At 35.4% G+C, this 13,763-nt stretch overlaps 1 protein-coding gene across 7 annotated transcripts in view; it reads right to left on the reverse strand.

The window, feature by feature from the left end:
- Window positions 1-2,679: 2,679 nt before the first annotated feature.
- Window positions 2,680-13,763, reverse strand: part of ACAP2 (ArfGAP with coiled-coil, ankyrin repeat and PH domains 2) — a 176,613-nt gene continuing 165,529 nt past the window's right edge. For 5 of the 7 annotated variants that reach the window (XM_030823007.1, XM_030823009.1, XM_030823006.1 and 2 more), the window contains one exon: window positions 6,249-7,382. In XM_030823007.1, the coding sequence (XP_030678867.1) occupies window positions 7,282-7,382 (101 nt within the window). In that variant the 3' untranslated portion in view covers window positions 6,249-7,281. Of the gene's footprint in view, window positions 7,383-13,763 lie in introns of all 7 variants that reach the window. The other 2 variants (XM_030823005.1, XM_003280421.4) reach the window with 2 other exon arrangements.

Genomic DNA, 13,763 nt, shown 5'->3' on the forward strand with positions numbered 1-13,763 from the left:
CAAGTTCACACATACTACTCACCTTGGGGAAAAAACCCAAATAGCAGAATTACCATACTCGAGCAGTTCATTTGATCCTTACAACTCTATGAGGTAGAAGTATTTTACAATGGAGAAAATTGAGATTTAGAGAATTACCCAAATCTAGTAGGCTAGTAAATAATGGAGCTGGAATCCTAACCCAAGTCTTACTGTTTCCAAGTCCAAGTGTCTAGCAAGATTAGCTCCAAAAATAGTCACTCAAGCTCTGAGTTGTGTGTATTTTACCACAACTGTTAGCATATGGTTAACAGCTGGTTAAGAGAGCAAGTCCTGGGGTGGATGATCCAGGCTGGAATTCAAGCTCTTCCACTACAGGTTGCTGGACTTTACACACGTTACTTAATCACGCCGAACTACAATTACACCATATAGAAAATGGGGCTAATACTGGTATCTATGCCTCATTGGCTTAGGAGAGACAATATTTAAAAAGCAGTTAGGCCGGGCGCGGTGGCTCACGCCTGTAATCCCAGCACTTTGGGAGGCCGAGGCGGGTGGATCACAAGGTCAGAAGATCGAGACCATCCTGGCTAACACGGTGAAACCCCGTCTCTACTAAAAATAAAAAATTAGCTGGGCGCGGTGGCTCACGCCTGTAATCCCAACATTTTGGGAGGCCGAGGTGGGCAGAACACCTGAGGTCAGGAGTTCGAGACCAGCCTGCCCAACATGGCGAAACCCCGTCTCTACTAAAAATACAAAAAATTAGCCAGACATGGTGACGAGCGCCTGTAATCCCAGCTACTCAGGAGGCTCAGGCAGAAGAATCGCTTGAACCTGGGAGGTGGAGGTTGCAGTGAGCCGAGATCACACCACTGCACTCCAGCCTGGGCAACAAGAGCAAAACTCTGTCTCAAAAAAAAAAAGTTAGCTGGTGTGGTGGCAGACACCTGTAATTCCAGCTACTCGAGAGGCTGAGGCAAGAGAATCGCTTGAACCCGGGAGGCAGAGGATGCAGTGAGCCGAGATTGTGCCTCTGTACTCCAGCTGGGGGAAAGAGAGTGAGACCCTGTGTCAAAAAACAAACAAAAATAAAGCAAAGCTAGGTTCATGATGGCAAAGAATCGGAATCAAATGGTCATCAATGAAGTGGTTAAAGCTAAAATAATGCAGTAATTAAAAGTGATGCTTTCAACAAACTGCAGGTAGAAATTTTAAAAACTAACAAATGGGTGAGGTGGCTCATATCTGTACTCCAAGCTATGTGGGAGACTGAGGTGGGAGGATCACTTGAGCTCAGGGGTTCAAGGCTGCAGTGAGCTACGATCGCCACACGACTCCAGCATGGGCGACAGTGCGAGACCCCATTTCCAAAAAAAGAAAATAGTAATGGTAATAAACAGGAAAAAAAAACCCTATAGAGACCAAGAAACATATTCACCAACTGCCATGTATGGAACTTATGTGAATTCTGATTTGCACGATCTATTTTAAAAATCATATTTGAGACAACCAATTTGAATACTGATTAGTTTTACAGTTTAAGAAGTGTTACGATTTTTTAAACAGTCCTTAACTTTTAGATGTACATACGGAATGATTTGCTGGTGAAAGGTCTAGGATCTGGTTCCAAAAAAAGTCCAGGAAAGGGGAAAAATGGGCAGGAGAATAAATATAAGTCATGAGCTTACAGCTATTGAAGTTATTTTCTCTACCTCTACATGCTTGAAATTGTCCATAAATTTTAAGTTCTCCCCATCTATTAAGTGAAAGAAGTGGGTAACAGTATGATCCCATTATATAAATGTATGAATACACACCCCCAAAGGTCTAGAAGGGTATACACCAAAAAAGTAACAGTATCTCCCTCAGTGCTATCCAGTAGAACTTCCTGTGACAACGTATATATTCTACAATCTCCCCTGTTCAAAACAATAGTCACTAGCCACATGGGGCTAAAAGTTCTTAAAATGTAGCAGTACGACTGAGGAAATGAACTCTGTCTAATTCCAATTAAGTAGCCACATGTAGCTAGTGAGTTCCATTTTGGACAGCACAAGTAAGATAATGGAATTGTGGATGATTCTCTTGCTTCTTCTTAACATTTCTCCACAAGCAAAAAGCTTTGTTTTTGCAATAATTGAAAAACTGTTTTCACTAAAAATATTTACAGACTATTGATGTGGGTTCTCCACAGAACTATTCTGAAAATGAAATGAGGCTGAACAAAGCAAGTTATATTGAAAAGTTTATGTGTCTGCTTTCAATTAGCTTTTTTTTAAAGCAAATGCAGGTGATTCACTTCGTTTGGTTTTTTCAACCTTCCATTCCTTCAGTCCCAATTCACAGACAAACGTGTGTGTGTCTGTTTACTAAAAGGATAAAATGTGAATGTGTTGCATAGATTAGGAACATTAATGTCAATCATAATGGGAAAAACTTAGAGCAAGCTCCTCCCCCCACCCCCCCAAAAAAGCCTTTTATCTTTTTGCCAATGAATTAGGGGTCACAACAGCTCCATGAACAAAGAGAATTATATACTTAAAAGATCCAAATGGATTTCTTGATTGAAGTAATCAGCAAATAGGATGAATGTGGATTTGAAAGGGCTGGAAAGAAATACCTTAAAAATAACTGCTGTTGACAGATATGTTCACAGTGTATTTCACAAGAAAATGTAAATCACCATGAAAGAACTAAGCCAGAGGTGAGATTTTTATTGACTTACTGTAATTTTTTGGCATACAAAGTACTTAATCAAGTATATTTACAATTCTTACATAATGTACATTTTAGAATAAAGATAATGTACTTTGCTCCATTTACAATGACAAACTATTGTAAAACTACATTCATGAATTAGATACAAATCCTCTACATACTAATAAAAAGTAAATGGACTGTTGGTTATACATTCTTTAAAATATACCTTTTCACAGGTAGCAAGAAATAGTACATGTAATAAGTCTTTATGACTGGAATGATCCAGAAATATCACAAAGCACGAGTAAACACATATATAAAAGTAGCTCATCATTTCCAAAAGTTAACCTTTAGCCTTTGTGTAAAATAAATGGTGCCAACAATCTATAATGTAGCAAGCTTTCCCTGTTTAATATCCAAAAAATGGAGGGTGGGGAGGTTGAAGAAAAATAAGAAAAGTTAGCAAATAAGATAGTGAAAAGACCAATGCAGAGAAAAGTTTATGTAATCAAGTCTTGCTTTGTCTCCACATTATCACATTTTAAGTGGATAAATTTATGTAAACAGAAAAAGATGTCCACAAAACCGTATCTGTAGATGTCATTTGGAAGCATCAAGAAATTGACAAGTATGTGGTGAATTAAAATTACTTCTCTAATGTTTTGCTTTCATTAATGTTTGTTATTGCAAAAATGTAAAATTTCCTACAATTTTGTCTTCAAATCCCAAACTAGCCCTTCAAACTTTTATCCAGGTTCTCCAGCATATTTGGAGTCTTCGTTATCAGAGCACAGGGAAAGCTGGCATTCATTATCAGACTTTGCTACTTTACAATGATTTCAAATCATTTCATGATACAAATAAAGTGCCTCTGACTAGTGGTCAGTCAGACCTGGGTAATGGTGCCAACTCTGCCACCAGCTAGCAAATCAAGTGACCCTGCTCTGTAAAACAGAAGGAGCACCCAAGGATCAAAAAAGCAGGCACCTTTGGAGCTCTTAGATTAAGATCTCAGAAATCCTACCGTGAGAATCCAGTGAGATAAAGCAATGCCAAGTACACTGAAAGTGGCAAAACAGTATACAAAGGGATGTTTCTATATTTTCACCTTGTTTCATTACACTCATTTTAAGTCTGAGGAGCCCTGAATCCAAAACAGGTAGTGACGACTAGTCCAGTGCTCCTTCCGCTGCATCATGCGGTTCTAAAGTCATTCTGGACATACAATCTACAAAGATACATCATTTTTCCAGCTCATGTCCATGGTCCAAAGTGATATTATACACAAGTGTTATCTGACAATATAAGAATGATCTGGGAATGTCTGATTGTTCAAAACGGTAGTAAATTTAGTCTTAAACACAATTTCATTTACTGCGACCATACTTAACATGCATAAAATATTTTTAAAATACAAACTTAAATTGGCCAGATTCTGAATGTGTATTTTTTTCTTTTTCAAAATGCACTCATGAAGAACCAAAGTTCATACTCCAAATTAAATCTGTATGTCTGGAAAAGTAGCCAAAGTTCATTAAAATATACAGTGAAAACCAGTATAAATTAGGCAAACACCATAATCTAATGAATATCAGGAAATTTCTGAGTTTCTAAGGATTGTATTAAAGGTAACTTTTTAAAACCTTAGAAATCTTAAGCACATAAATGTTATAATGAAGCATTGCAAATAACTGCTCAATTAATTTTATTCTAGCTCTAACATGAAATTGCATTTTATTAACTCTTCATAGTGCTGCTATTCTTATTTTGATATTAATCTAACTTTTAAGTTAGTAAGCTAACGATAATGAGCTAACAGATTAATAATAAGGAATAAGAAACTAATAATAGCAGATAAGTTATGGAAAGAAAATAAAAGGCCAATCACATTGACTAATGAAGCCCAAAAGCATGATTAACATTGTTTAAACTACGATTTCTTATAATGCACTGAATAATTCACAGCATAACATAATTTAGATTTGTTACATACCATATAAAAGCTAGTAGTTGACACGGCTAAATTCACCTAAGAGACAACCTACCTTGTAACTATTAATTTAATTTAAAGCCTTGCTGTTTACTCCATCATTTCTGCCAAATGTAGTCCACATTGGGTCTCAGCATATTCAAGAGATCAAGCCACAGAAATGTGTCTTTGTACTGCTAGCCTCCCTGCAATATTAAAGATTTTGCTTTCTCTGAAGATATTCTGAACCATGATCATCTTTAAGGCACTTCAAATACATTTCTGACCACTAAATTTAAGTTGATACTAATTACTGCCACATTAACAATTCATCACTTAAGCCACAGGAGGCAAGAGTCTCATAAGGAATTGCCTTCACAACCACAGAGATTCCAGAGGTGATCTGAATGCAGCACACACCAATGGCCAGATCCAAAAGGAAAACTACCTACGCTTCCTCAGATAAAGGTCAGGATCTTTAGGAATTAAAACAGGAAGGGATACTATAAAGGAAAAGTGAGGTTTTCTCTTTTTCTTTGACATACTTCTTTTCTTTGAGCTTCTTGGTCAAATAATTTCAAGGTACACGCTAATAAAAACTACAAATCAGATTTTTGCCTTTAGTGAAGGTGCCTAAAAAGCCAGATGATCTATGACTTTGAGGTGAAACAGTAAAGATAAAGATTTAATGTTCCTGTTACTGTTATAATTAAATACAATGCTGTGGAAGTTAGCATTTCCTCAGAAATAATTCACAAATATATTTTTATCTTTATCTAACATATAGTGACTATTACTAAATAAGCATTACATGCATGCAATTTGGCCAAATTATGGAACCTTTTCTGTAATGTGAACTTATTTCAATATAATTCCTGCTTGGCTAGATTCTGATTTGATGTTTAATCAACTTATAAAACTCTAGTGACTGGGAAATGTTAGAAAATTTATCTACAATTGGATCATAAAATTTTTATATATTTTAAAACCTCTTATTTAGAAAGAGTATCAATAATATCATTTGCATATAATTTCTAAAAGAAGAATAAACTTAATTGTTGACAACAATAGAAAGGAATCAAAAGGCAAATTAGGCTGGGTGCGGTGGCTCACGCCTGTAATCCCAGCACTCTGGGAGGCTAAAGCAGGCTTGATCACCTGAGGCCAGAAGTTCGAGACCAACCTGGCCAAAATGGTGAAACCTGTCTTTACTAAAACTACAAAAATTAGCTGGACAGGGAGGCGGGTGCCTGTAGTCCCAGCTACTCGGGAGGCTGAGGCAGGAGAATTGCTTGAATCCAGGAGGAGGAGGCTGCAGTGAGCTGAGATTGTGCCACTGTACTCCAGCCTGGGTGACAGAGCAAGACGCCATCTCAAAAAAAAAAAAAAAAAAAAAAGCAAATTAATTATTTTATACTTGTAAGACATTTCAAAGATGGCATCAGACTAATTTGTAGCATATAAATGGTAATATGTTTATCCATAATATTTTGGAATTCAGGGGTCTGTGAATCATGTAACTGAGTACTAAAGCTATATACACGATATAATTTAAAAGAATGTACACTGTGTACAAGTACACAAAATAGATGTAGAAAAAATAAACAGCAATTTATTGCTATATATTTTAGTATTAACTACGAAAAAGTGGGGTTCTTTTTCTCCTTTGTACAGATATTTTTCTTTCACTAGGAGCAACAGCAAAACTGTATCTTTAAAAGGACAAATTTCAAATACAAAAATGGCCTACATTATTTTATAAATTGATTTTTCCTTTGAAGTTTTGATGAAAGCATAATTTTACGACATTCAAGTAACCTTTAAGACACAGTTTTATTCCATAATACATCTGTCAAGGTTTTGGGGAATCAACCCAACAATGAAGAACTACACATTTTGAACTGGGGTTTTTTTTGTGTGTGATTAAAAAAAAAAAAAGAGCTGCTTTTTGCTGCATAAAATAAATCTAAAGGACTGAATTATGGTCTACCTGTACAGCCATTATACATACATACATTAAAGTACTGGACAATAACCTGTCATCTAAGAAGTATAACCGCATTTATGAACAAATGGAGAAAACACATTCTCTAGTTCTAATAAACCATATATTATGTGTATGAAGGCTAGGTTACCAACAACACATAAACACACACACCTATTTCTGAACCACCAAAAATCATCAGGGAAGCTAAAGAAAAAACATATTCTTGAGGCAGGCAGGACAGTTGGCTCCCACTTGATGAAGACATGCTTGACTGAATGATCCTGGGCAAGATGCGTGGAGGAAAAAAATCAATGCTACCACCCATTGGCAAAAGAATCATTTTTGTCTAACCTCCTATCATCTTGTAACCTAGACATGGCCTAAATCTAGACTGAACTTTTATCTACAGAAACAGCCCTTTAAATAGGCTTTTTTAATAAAAGAGGTCCTAAACTAGGTTCCTCTCCAACTACTAGATAACTATGTTTTAATTTATAAATATATGAATGGGTACCTTTTTTCCAAGCCATTCAATATCTACCAAAATTAAGTAGAATTAAAGCAGTAAAAAATTGTGAATTTTTAGCTGTATATATTAGGGGGTCACCAGATTTCATATTTTCCCATTTTTAAAAAAAATTCAGAATTTCTGTGAATCTTGCTGGAAACGATTTAGTTTCTCTGGATTATTGGATGCCATTTGGGAAAAATCACGAAATATGTCCTGGTAAGTTTCATCACCTGCATGAAATAAAATAAAGACACTTTAAACATTTACACAAGTATTAATAAAACAACATTCATATTTATTACTAGTACTATTTTATAATTCATTACATTAAAATTTTGTTCAGATAAGCATTTTTGGAAGAAAAGGGGCAACTAAAAATAAATGCTGAAAAATTATGTAATGAAAGAAAAAAAAAAACTATACCTGAAAAAAGCACCTCAGATGCAGCCACAGAAGAAAGCTCAGAGTTAGAAAAGAGCAAAGATGCAAGTGTTTTAAAGCAATGTAAAGAAACACGTTTATTAATACATGAGGGGGAGAAAGAGTCATTCTAAATTAGGTGTAGTAAATGAGACCTTCTTTAAATAAATATTTCCCTTGATAAAGGCCAAAAGAAATGACTAAAACCCAATACTAATGTTTTGGATGGATGCAAGTTATTAACAAGACAAACTGATAATCAGGACAAACTGATAATCAGATAGGGAAAAATAATACTATCTTTTAATTAAAAGCAATTTAAAAAAGTAATTTTTTACTCAAACTTTAATGCGTAATTAAAACTAATGCACCTAATCCACTGCTTACTAAACTCATAAAATAAAAATCTAGCTGGGTGCAGTACCTCATGCCTATAACCCCAACACTTTGGGAAGCTGGGTGGGGGGGTGGGGGGAGAATTGGTTGAGGCCAGGAGTTCAAGACCAGTCTGGGCAACATAGCGAGACTACGTCTCTACAAAAATTAACAACAAAATCCTAGAAAATGGCTTTAAGGCCAGGCGTGGTAGCTCATGCCTGTAATCCCAGCACTTTGGGAGGCCGAGGCAGGCAGATCACCTGAGGTCAGGAGTTTGAGACCGCCCGGCCAACATGATGAAACCCTGTCTCTACTAAAAATACAAAAAGTAGCCAGGCGTGGTGGTGAGTGCCTGTAATCCCAGCTACTCGGGAGGCTGAGGCAGGAGAATCACTTGAACCCGGGAGGTGGAGGTTGCAGTGAGCTGAGATCGCGCCACGGCACTCCAGCCTGGGCAACAGAGCCAGACTCTGTTTCAATAAAAAATAAAAAATAAAAATAAAAAAAAGAAAATGGCCTTAAAATCAGTTTTGCATTTAAAAGTTGGGTTTGTTTTTGTTTTACTGCAGGTCATATGAGCAAGAATGCTATGACAAAATGCAAATAAATACCAAGGACATCTGTTAAATTAGAAAAATAAACGTGTATATGTACAAATTGTCTACCGAGAAATAGATTATAGATACTGATGTTAATTCTGACCAAATACCATTTTGTCATGAGAAACTAAATATACACACACATACAGATCAATCCCTCAGACAAAGGAATCTTATTTTCAAGATAAATCATTGATCATGAATGCTTCCTGCTAAACATTAGCCTTATACAAATGCTTGGCATAATTCTGTTCTCAAGATTTCAACCATAAAATACTGTTTTTGATTATTATTGTAACATTTTATAATTATCTCCTATAAGATACCTTGCATCCATCTTATAACACACTCATTGCTACAGATGTTGTTAATAGTGCAGTAAGTTTTGTCAGTTTTTAAAAAAGTGAGATTTTTGAGGCAAGAGATGTCATACCAAAAGCTAGAGAATTAGAAAAAAATTGAGGACAGGAATAAAGATCTAGTAAAAAGGTCTAACAGCATAAGCCAAGATTTTGAATTAAAAAATGTTACTACTTTTGGCCCGGCCCGGTGGCTCACACCTGTAATCCCACCACTTTGAGAGGCTGAGACGGGCGGATCACCAGGTCAGGAGATCGAGACCATCCTGGCTAACACGGTGAAACCCCTTCTCTATTAAAAATACAAAAAATTAGCCGGGTGTGGTGGCGGGTGCCTGTAGTCCCAGCTACTCGGAGAGGCCGAGGCAGGAGAATGGCGTGAACCCGGGAGGCAGAGCTTGCAGTGAGCCGAGATCGCGCCACTGCACTCCAGCCTGGGCGACAGAGCGAGACTCTATCTCAAAAAAAAAAAAAAAAAAAAAAAAAAGGAAGAAAGAAATCTAATACATTTTAGTCACTTTTTGTATTTAGTCTAGGTAAAAAGCAACTTATTAACATCTCTATATAGTTTTCATTTAGCCCTAGGAATTTATTCCTGACCTTAATCAATCGATTAAACCTAATCAGTCTACTTTAAAAAGAAAAAAACAGTAAGAAGAGATTAACAGGTGGCTGAGAGTAACATCTAACTCATATTGACATGACTAAAATAAAAGGATGATACGTTGGAACAGCTGGTAAGACAATCCAATTATACCCATGGTTTTGTAAAAGTTTACTTCCACATCAAAAGACAAACATTGCTACTCTCATTTTAACCATTCTAAAAGATAGAAAATAAATAAAGAGAGCAACATTAAATAGCAACAAACCATATAAAATATTTTTTCTAATTGTTAGAGGTTGAATTAAAATATGTAAAATATTTATTGTAAACATTATAAATATTTTTAAAAGACTATTTAAACTGGATAGTCTGGAATTTTCCTTTCCAAGAAAGTGTAAAGTGCAGATTATAATACAAAAATACCACAAAGATTTTACCATTCAACACTAGAAGTAACTTAAAAGGCACACATTATACATTCAAGAAGAAATAGGAAGAAGGGTCTAGCAGACGTTAATACCAAATAGTCTACAGGTAGCACCAGATGAGCACTGTTAAGTATTACAACAGTACAATGGCAATATATGGCTTCTACTATTAGCAATGCATATTTTGTATAACAAGCTATGGAACTTTTTAAATGGTTTCTCCGTTTTTGTTTTTAAATCATCTAGTACCTATTACACAAGTATATTTGAGTAGAACCATTGTACCATGCAAAACAAATTATAAGACTCAATTAAATGCTTCCTTGAATGAAAGTGTTGGTGCTATAATAATCATTGGTTTCACTGACTGAATACATTTAAAAAGCATTAATATAATACAAAAGGAAGTTGCCACCTACACATACACACACAAAACTTTTTGTTAACATTTAGTTTCTAACAAAACATTAATTAATGCACTGTTAATGTACCTTTCTTAGATCTCAAAATGTGTTGTCAAAAGCAAATGTTCCAAGAACAATAGTGACCAAGATATTTAATACAGCTAACACAAATTGAACTTCAATATGATTTTTTAATATTTAAATATAATTTTGATTACTTAGAATTTTTCCCAAGGCAAATATAATTTGTCTACATTGGAACACATAAACAACAACCCAGAATGTGCTGCCATGGAATGTTCCCAGAAATACATTTAACAGTTTATTATAAATGGTAAACAACTCATTACTCAACATTTATAATACTAAGCATATTCTTTAAACTTAACCACATTCTATTCCCTTCAGACAGTTAACTTTTCTATGTGCCTGGACAGCTCTGAGTTTTTAAAATGCAGACTGCTGTGTTTCCACTGACAGTTTAAATTCATTTTTAATTTTTGGTATTCAGAATATCTACCACAACAGCAGTTATGATGATTCAAGAGTTTGCTAATTTTGCTCTTGAAATGTACTCCCCTCATAGGGATGGCAGCATGTGAGACCCACCCCCAGGTCATCATATATGCATGACCTTACCCCTTCTGGGTTGGTAACAGCTTACTTTCATAATTACTTAGATCAGCGATTCCCAACTTGTGCTTGCTACATACTCACATAACCAGTAGTGGGTCCCTAAAGCAGTGATGATTCTCAACTGGCTGAGAGCCTGCCAACGATCAAGAAGAGTCACAGAGCCAGAGACTGTGGGAACCACCAAACCGGTTTCCGATAACTGAGAGAAAAGTGTGCTGTTTCCCTCACCCACCCAGGTCTCCTAAGGGCTACAGGGACTGCCAAAGAGAGACACACCTTCTTCTGAAAAAATGTGTGCTCTCACATCACCCCACGCAAGAAACAGGGAGTCCCAGGTCCCTAGGGTTGTACAGATAGAAAGTTCACAAGTGGGGTTTCCTAGAAATAAATCAGTGATTGCCAAAGATTACATCTGAATCTTTTAAAGGATAAGAGCTCTTCATTATCAAAAGATTAAAAATACCTGCATTTAAGTTACCCAGAGTTCTGAGGTTTTCATTCTATTGCTAAGAAAACCAAAAAAGGATCCCAATAAAACAAGCAACCAAAGCATTTGATAGAAAAATGTACAGTGATAAGCAGAGGAAAGACAAACAGCCACTGCCTTAGCCGAACATACCTGTCTCATAAAGGAAAAGAACAGTAACCGAAGAACAATTGCTATGCCATTTCACCATGTCCCCTGTCTAAGCATAAAATCATCCTGCTTTAAATATTAGGCCCTCTTCTGAATGAGTTAAAAATCTAACCCTTCTCAAGACGATCCTCAAATAAATCAGAAAAATCTCAATTTTATTCTGAGATACTATTTCCAGAATTCTGATCTATTTTTTAACCTCTAAACTAAAATGTGAGAATGGTAAGAGAGCTTTTTTAAAATGAGGCTTTTTTTTTCAAGTTTTCATTAAAATAAACTGGAAAATTCTTTTCTATACATTTTAAGTTTATGTATATATAAACTCAAAAATGACAGTGAAAGACATCTGAATGCTCCTAAATGATGGCGGCAGAAACCCAAGCAATTTGGGTGGAACTAGAAGTGGCAAGAGCTTAGAGGCTCTCTCCTTTCAAGCTTCCCACTCCAGAGAAGGGCCGACCACTGACCACCTGGCTAATCAGCTGGGTGAACATCAGCAGACACCGTAAGGAAAGAGCAGCTAACCAAACATTGAAGTTAAAAATTTCACGGGGAAAATAATTGTTTAACTTAAAATCTTGAGGTTCACTCTTCTTTCACAAATATCAGGTCATATTCTTTAAACAATTTTTATTTTAAAGTGCTTAAACATAAAGGCCTCAAAAATGGCCTAGTAATACTATCAGTTAAGAATATCTGTTATAAAATTATAACCTATTTAAAATCTAACATTCAAGTTTAAAACAAATGGGTGAAATCCAGAATTAATGCTAGAGCTTCACCCTTAATCAGCACTATTACATCTTGGAACATCATGAGCCGCCTAGTATTGTATGATCCATAGGATTAAAGTGGGACACCCTAGATTAGAAATATCTAGCTGAAGTGCCTCTATTCTTAACGTTCTTACTTGTTCCATATTAAATTAGGCCAAAAATAAGCAGTAGTAAATACGGTCCTCTGAGGAAAGAATGGCCTCACACTAACTATATATTAATCTCGTTAAAATAAATGGCTGAAGTACAGAAATTTCAAAATGTATTTAAACAGGAAGAAGAGATGATATTACTAGGTCATTTTAAAAATAATGTATCAATATTCATTTTTAAAAAACCAAACCTACTCATTGCAAACTGAATATTCTCAAGTATTTTAGTCACGAATTCATGAAATTTTTTACTAATGTGTATATAAATTTAAAACAGACAGATGAGTAATTTATATACTCAAATTCATGAAACAAGAGAACCAATAATTACTCTCTTCTTTGTGAAGAACGTCTAATCAACGTGTTCTTCAAAGAGAAGAATCTGATATTTCTTCCTTGACATCTTGATTCAAAGGTGAAAATTACTCAGAATGAAACTTGAGGTGATCATGAATTGAAATTTCTCAAGTAGAATAAATCTACTTTGCCATCAGGTGCAAAAAGTATTGTTCTAAATACTTCCGCTTATCTAAGAGATAATGTACAACTGCCTGGAGGCAAAGCTTTAGCTTTAGATAAAATGAGACCTTTGCCCTCAGCCTTTCAAACTAGCTCCACTCACATCATGCACTTCTCCACCTGGTGAATTTTCATTTTAAATCTTCAACTTGTTTTTAGATTATAGTACAAAACTCATCAGTAAACTTTTTCTTGGTATTTTCCATACTGGCTTTTTATATGCCAGACACATGGTGATTTTTTTTTTCCCTGAACGTAATTTATAGAAATTCCCTGAATAACAAAAAGAAAACAATTTTGTTATATTCACTTGACAGCTAAAAAGAATTCCAAAAAGAAAACAATTATTTTGCTGCTGTAAGTATATAAAGAATATTTTTACCATTCCATTCACTTCACTGGAATGTATATGGAAGACATCTGTACAGCAAATAAAGAAGTCAGCAGCCAGAGTGAAATAGAGCAAGTCAATGTGTACTGTCATAGGAAGAGTTACGAATTTTTAAAGGCCCGGGATTAGCCACCCAAGGATTCAGTTAAGTACAGTACAAAGCTAACAACTCACAATTTACAAGTAGGTTATGAAAACTCTATAGTATCACATTAGTTTGCTAAAGAACTATGAATCTTCCAGTTGTAAACTGATAAATTCCTGAATGCATTTCTTATACTGCATTTCAGTATGGTTATTAGTAG

Source organism: Nomascus leucogenys, chromosome 11 (genome assembly GCF_006542625.1).
Source record: "Nomascus leucogenys isolate Asia chromosome 11, Asia_NLE_v1, whole genome shotgun sequence".
Taxonomy (NCBI): Eukaryota; Metazoa; Chordata; class Mammalia; order Primates; family Hylobatidae; genus Nomascus; species Nomascus leucogenys.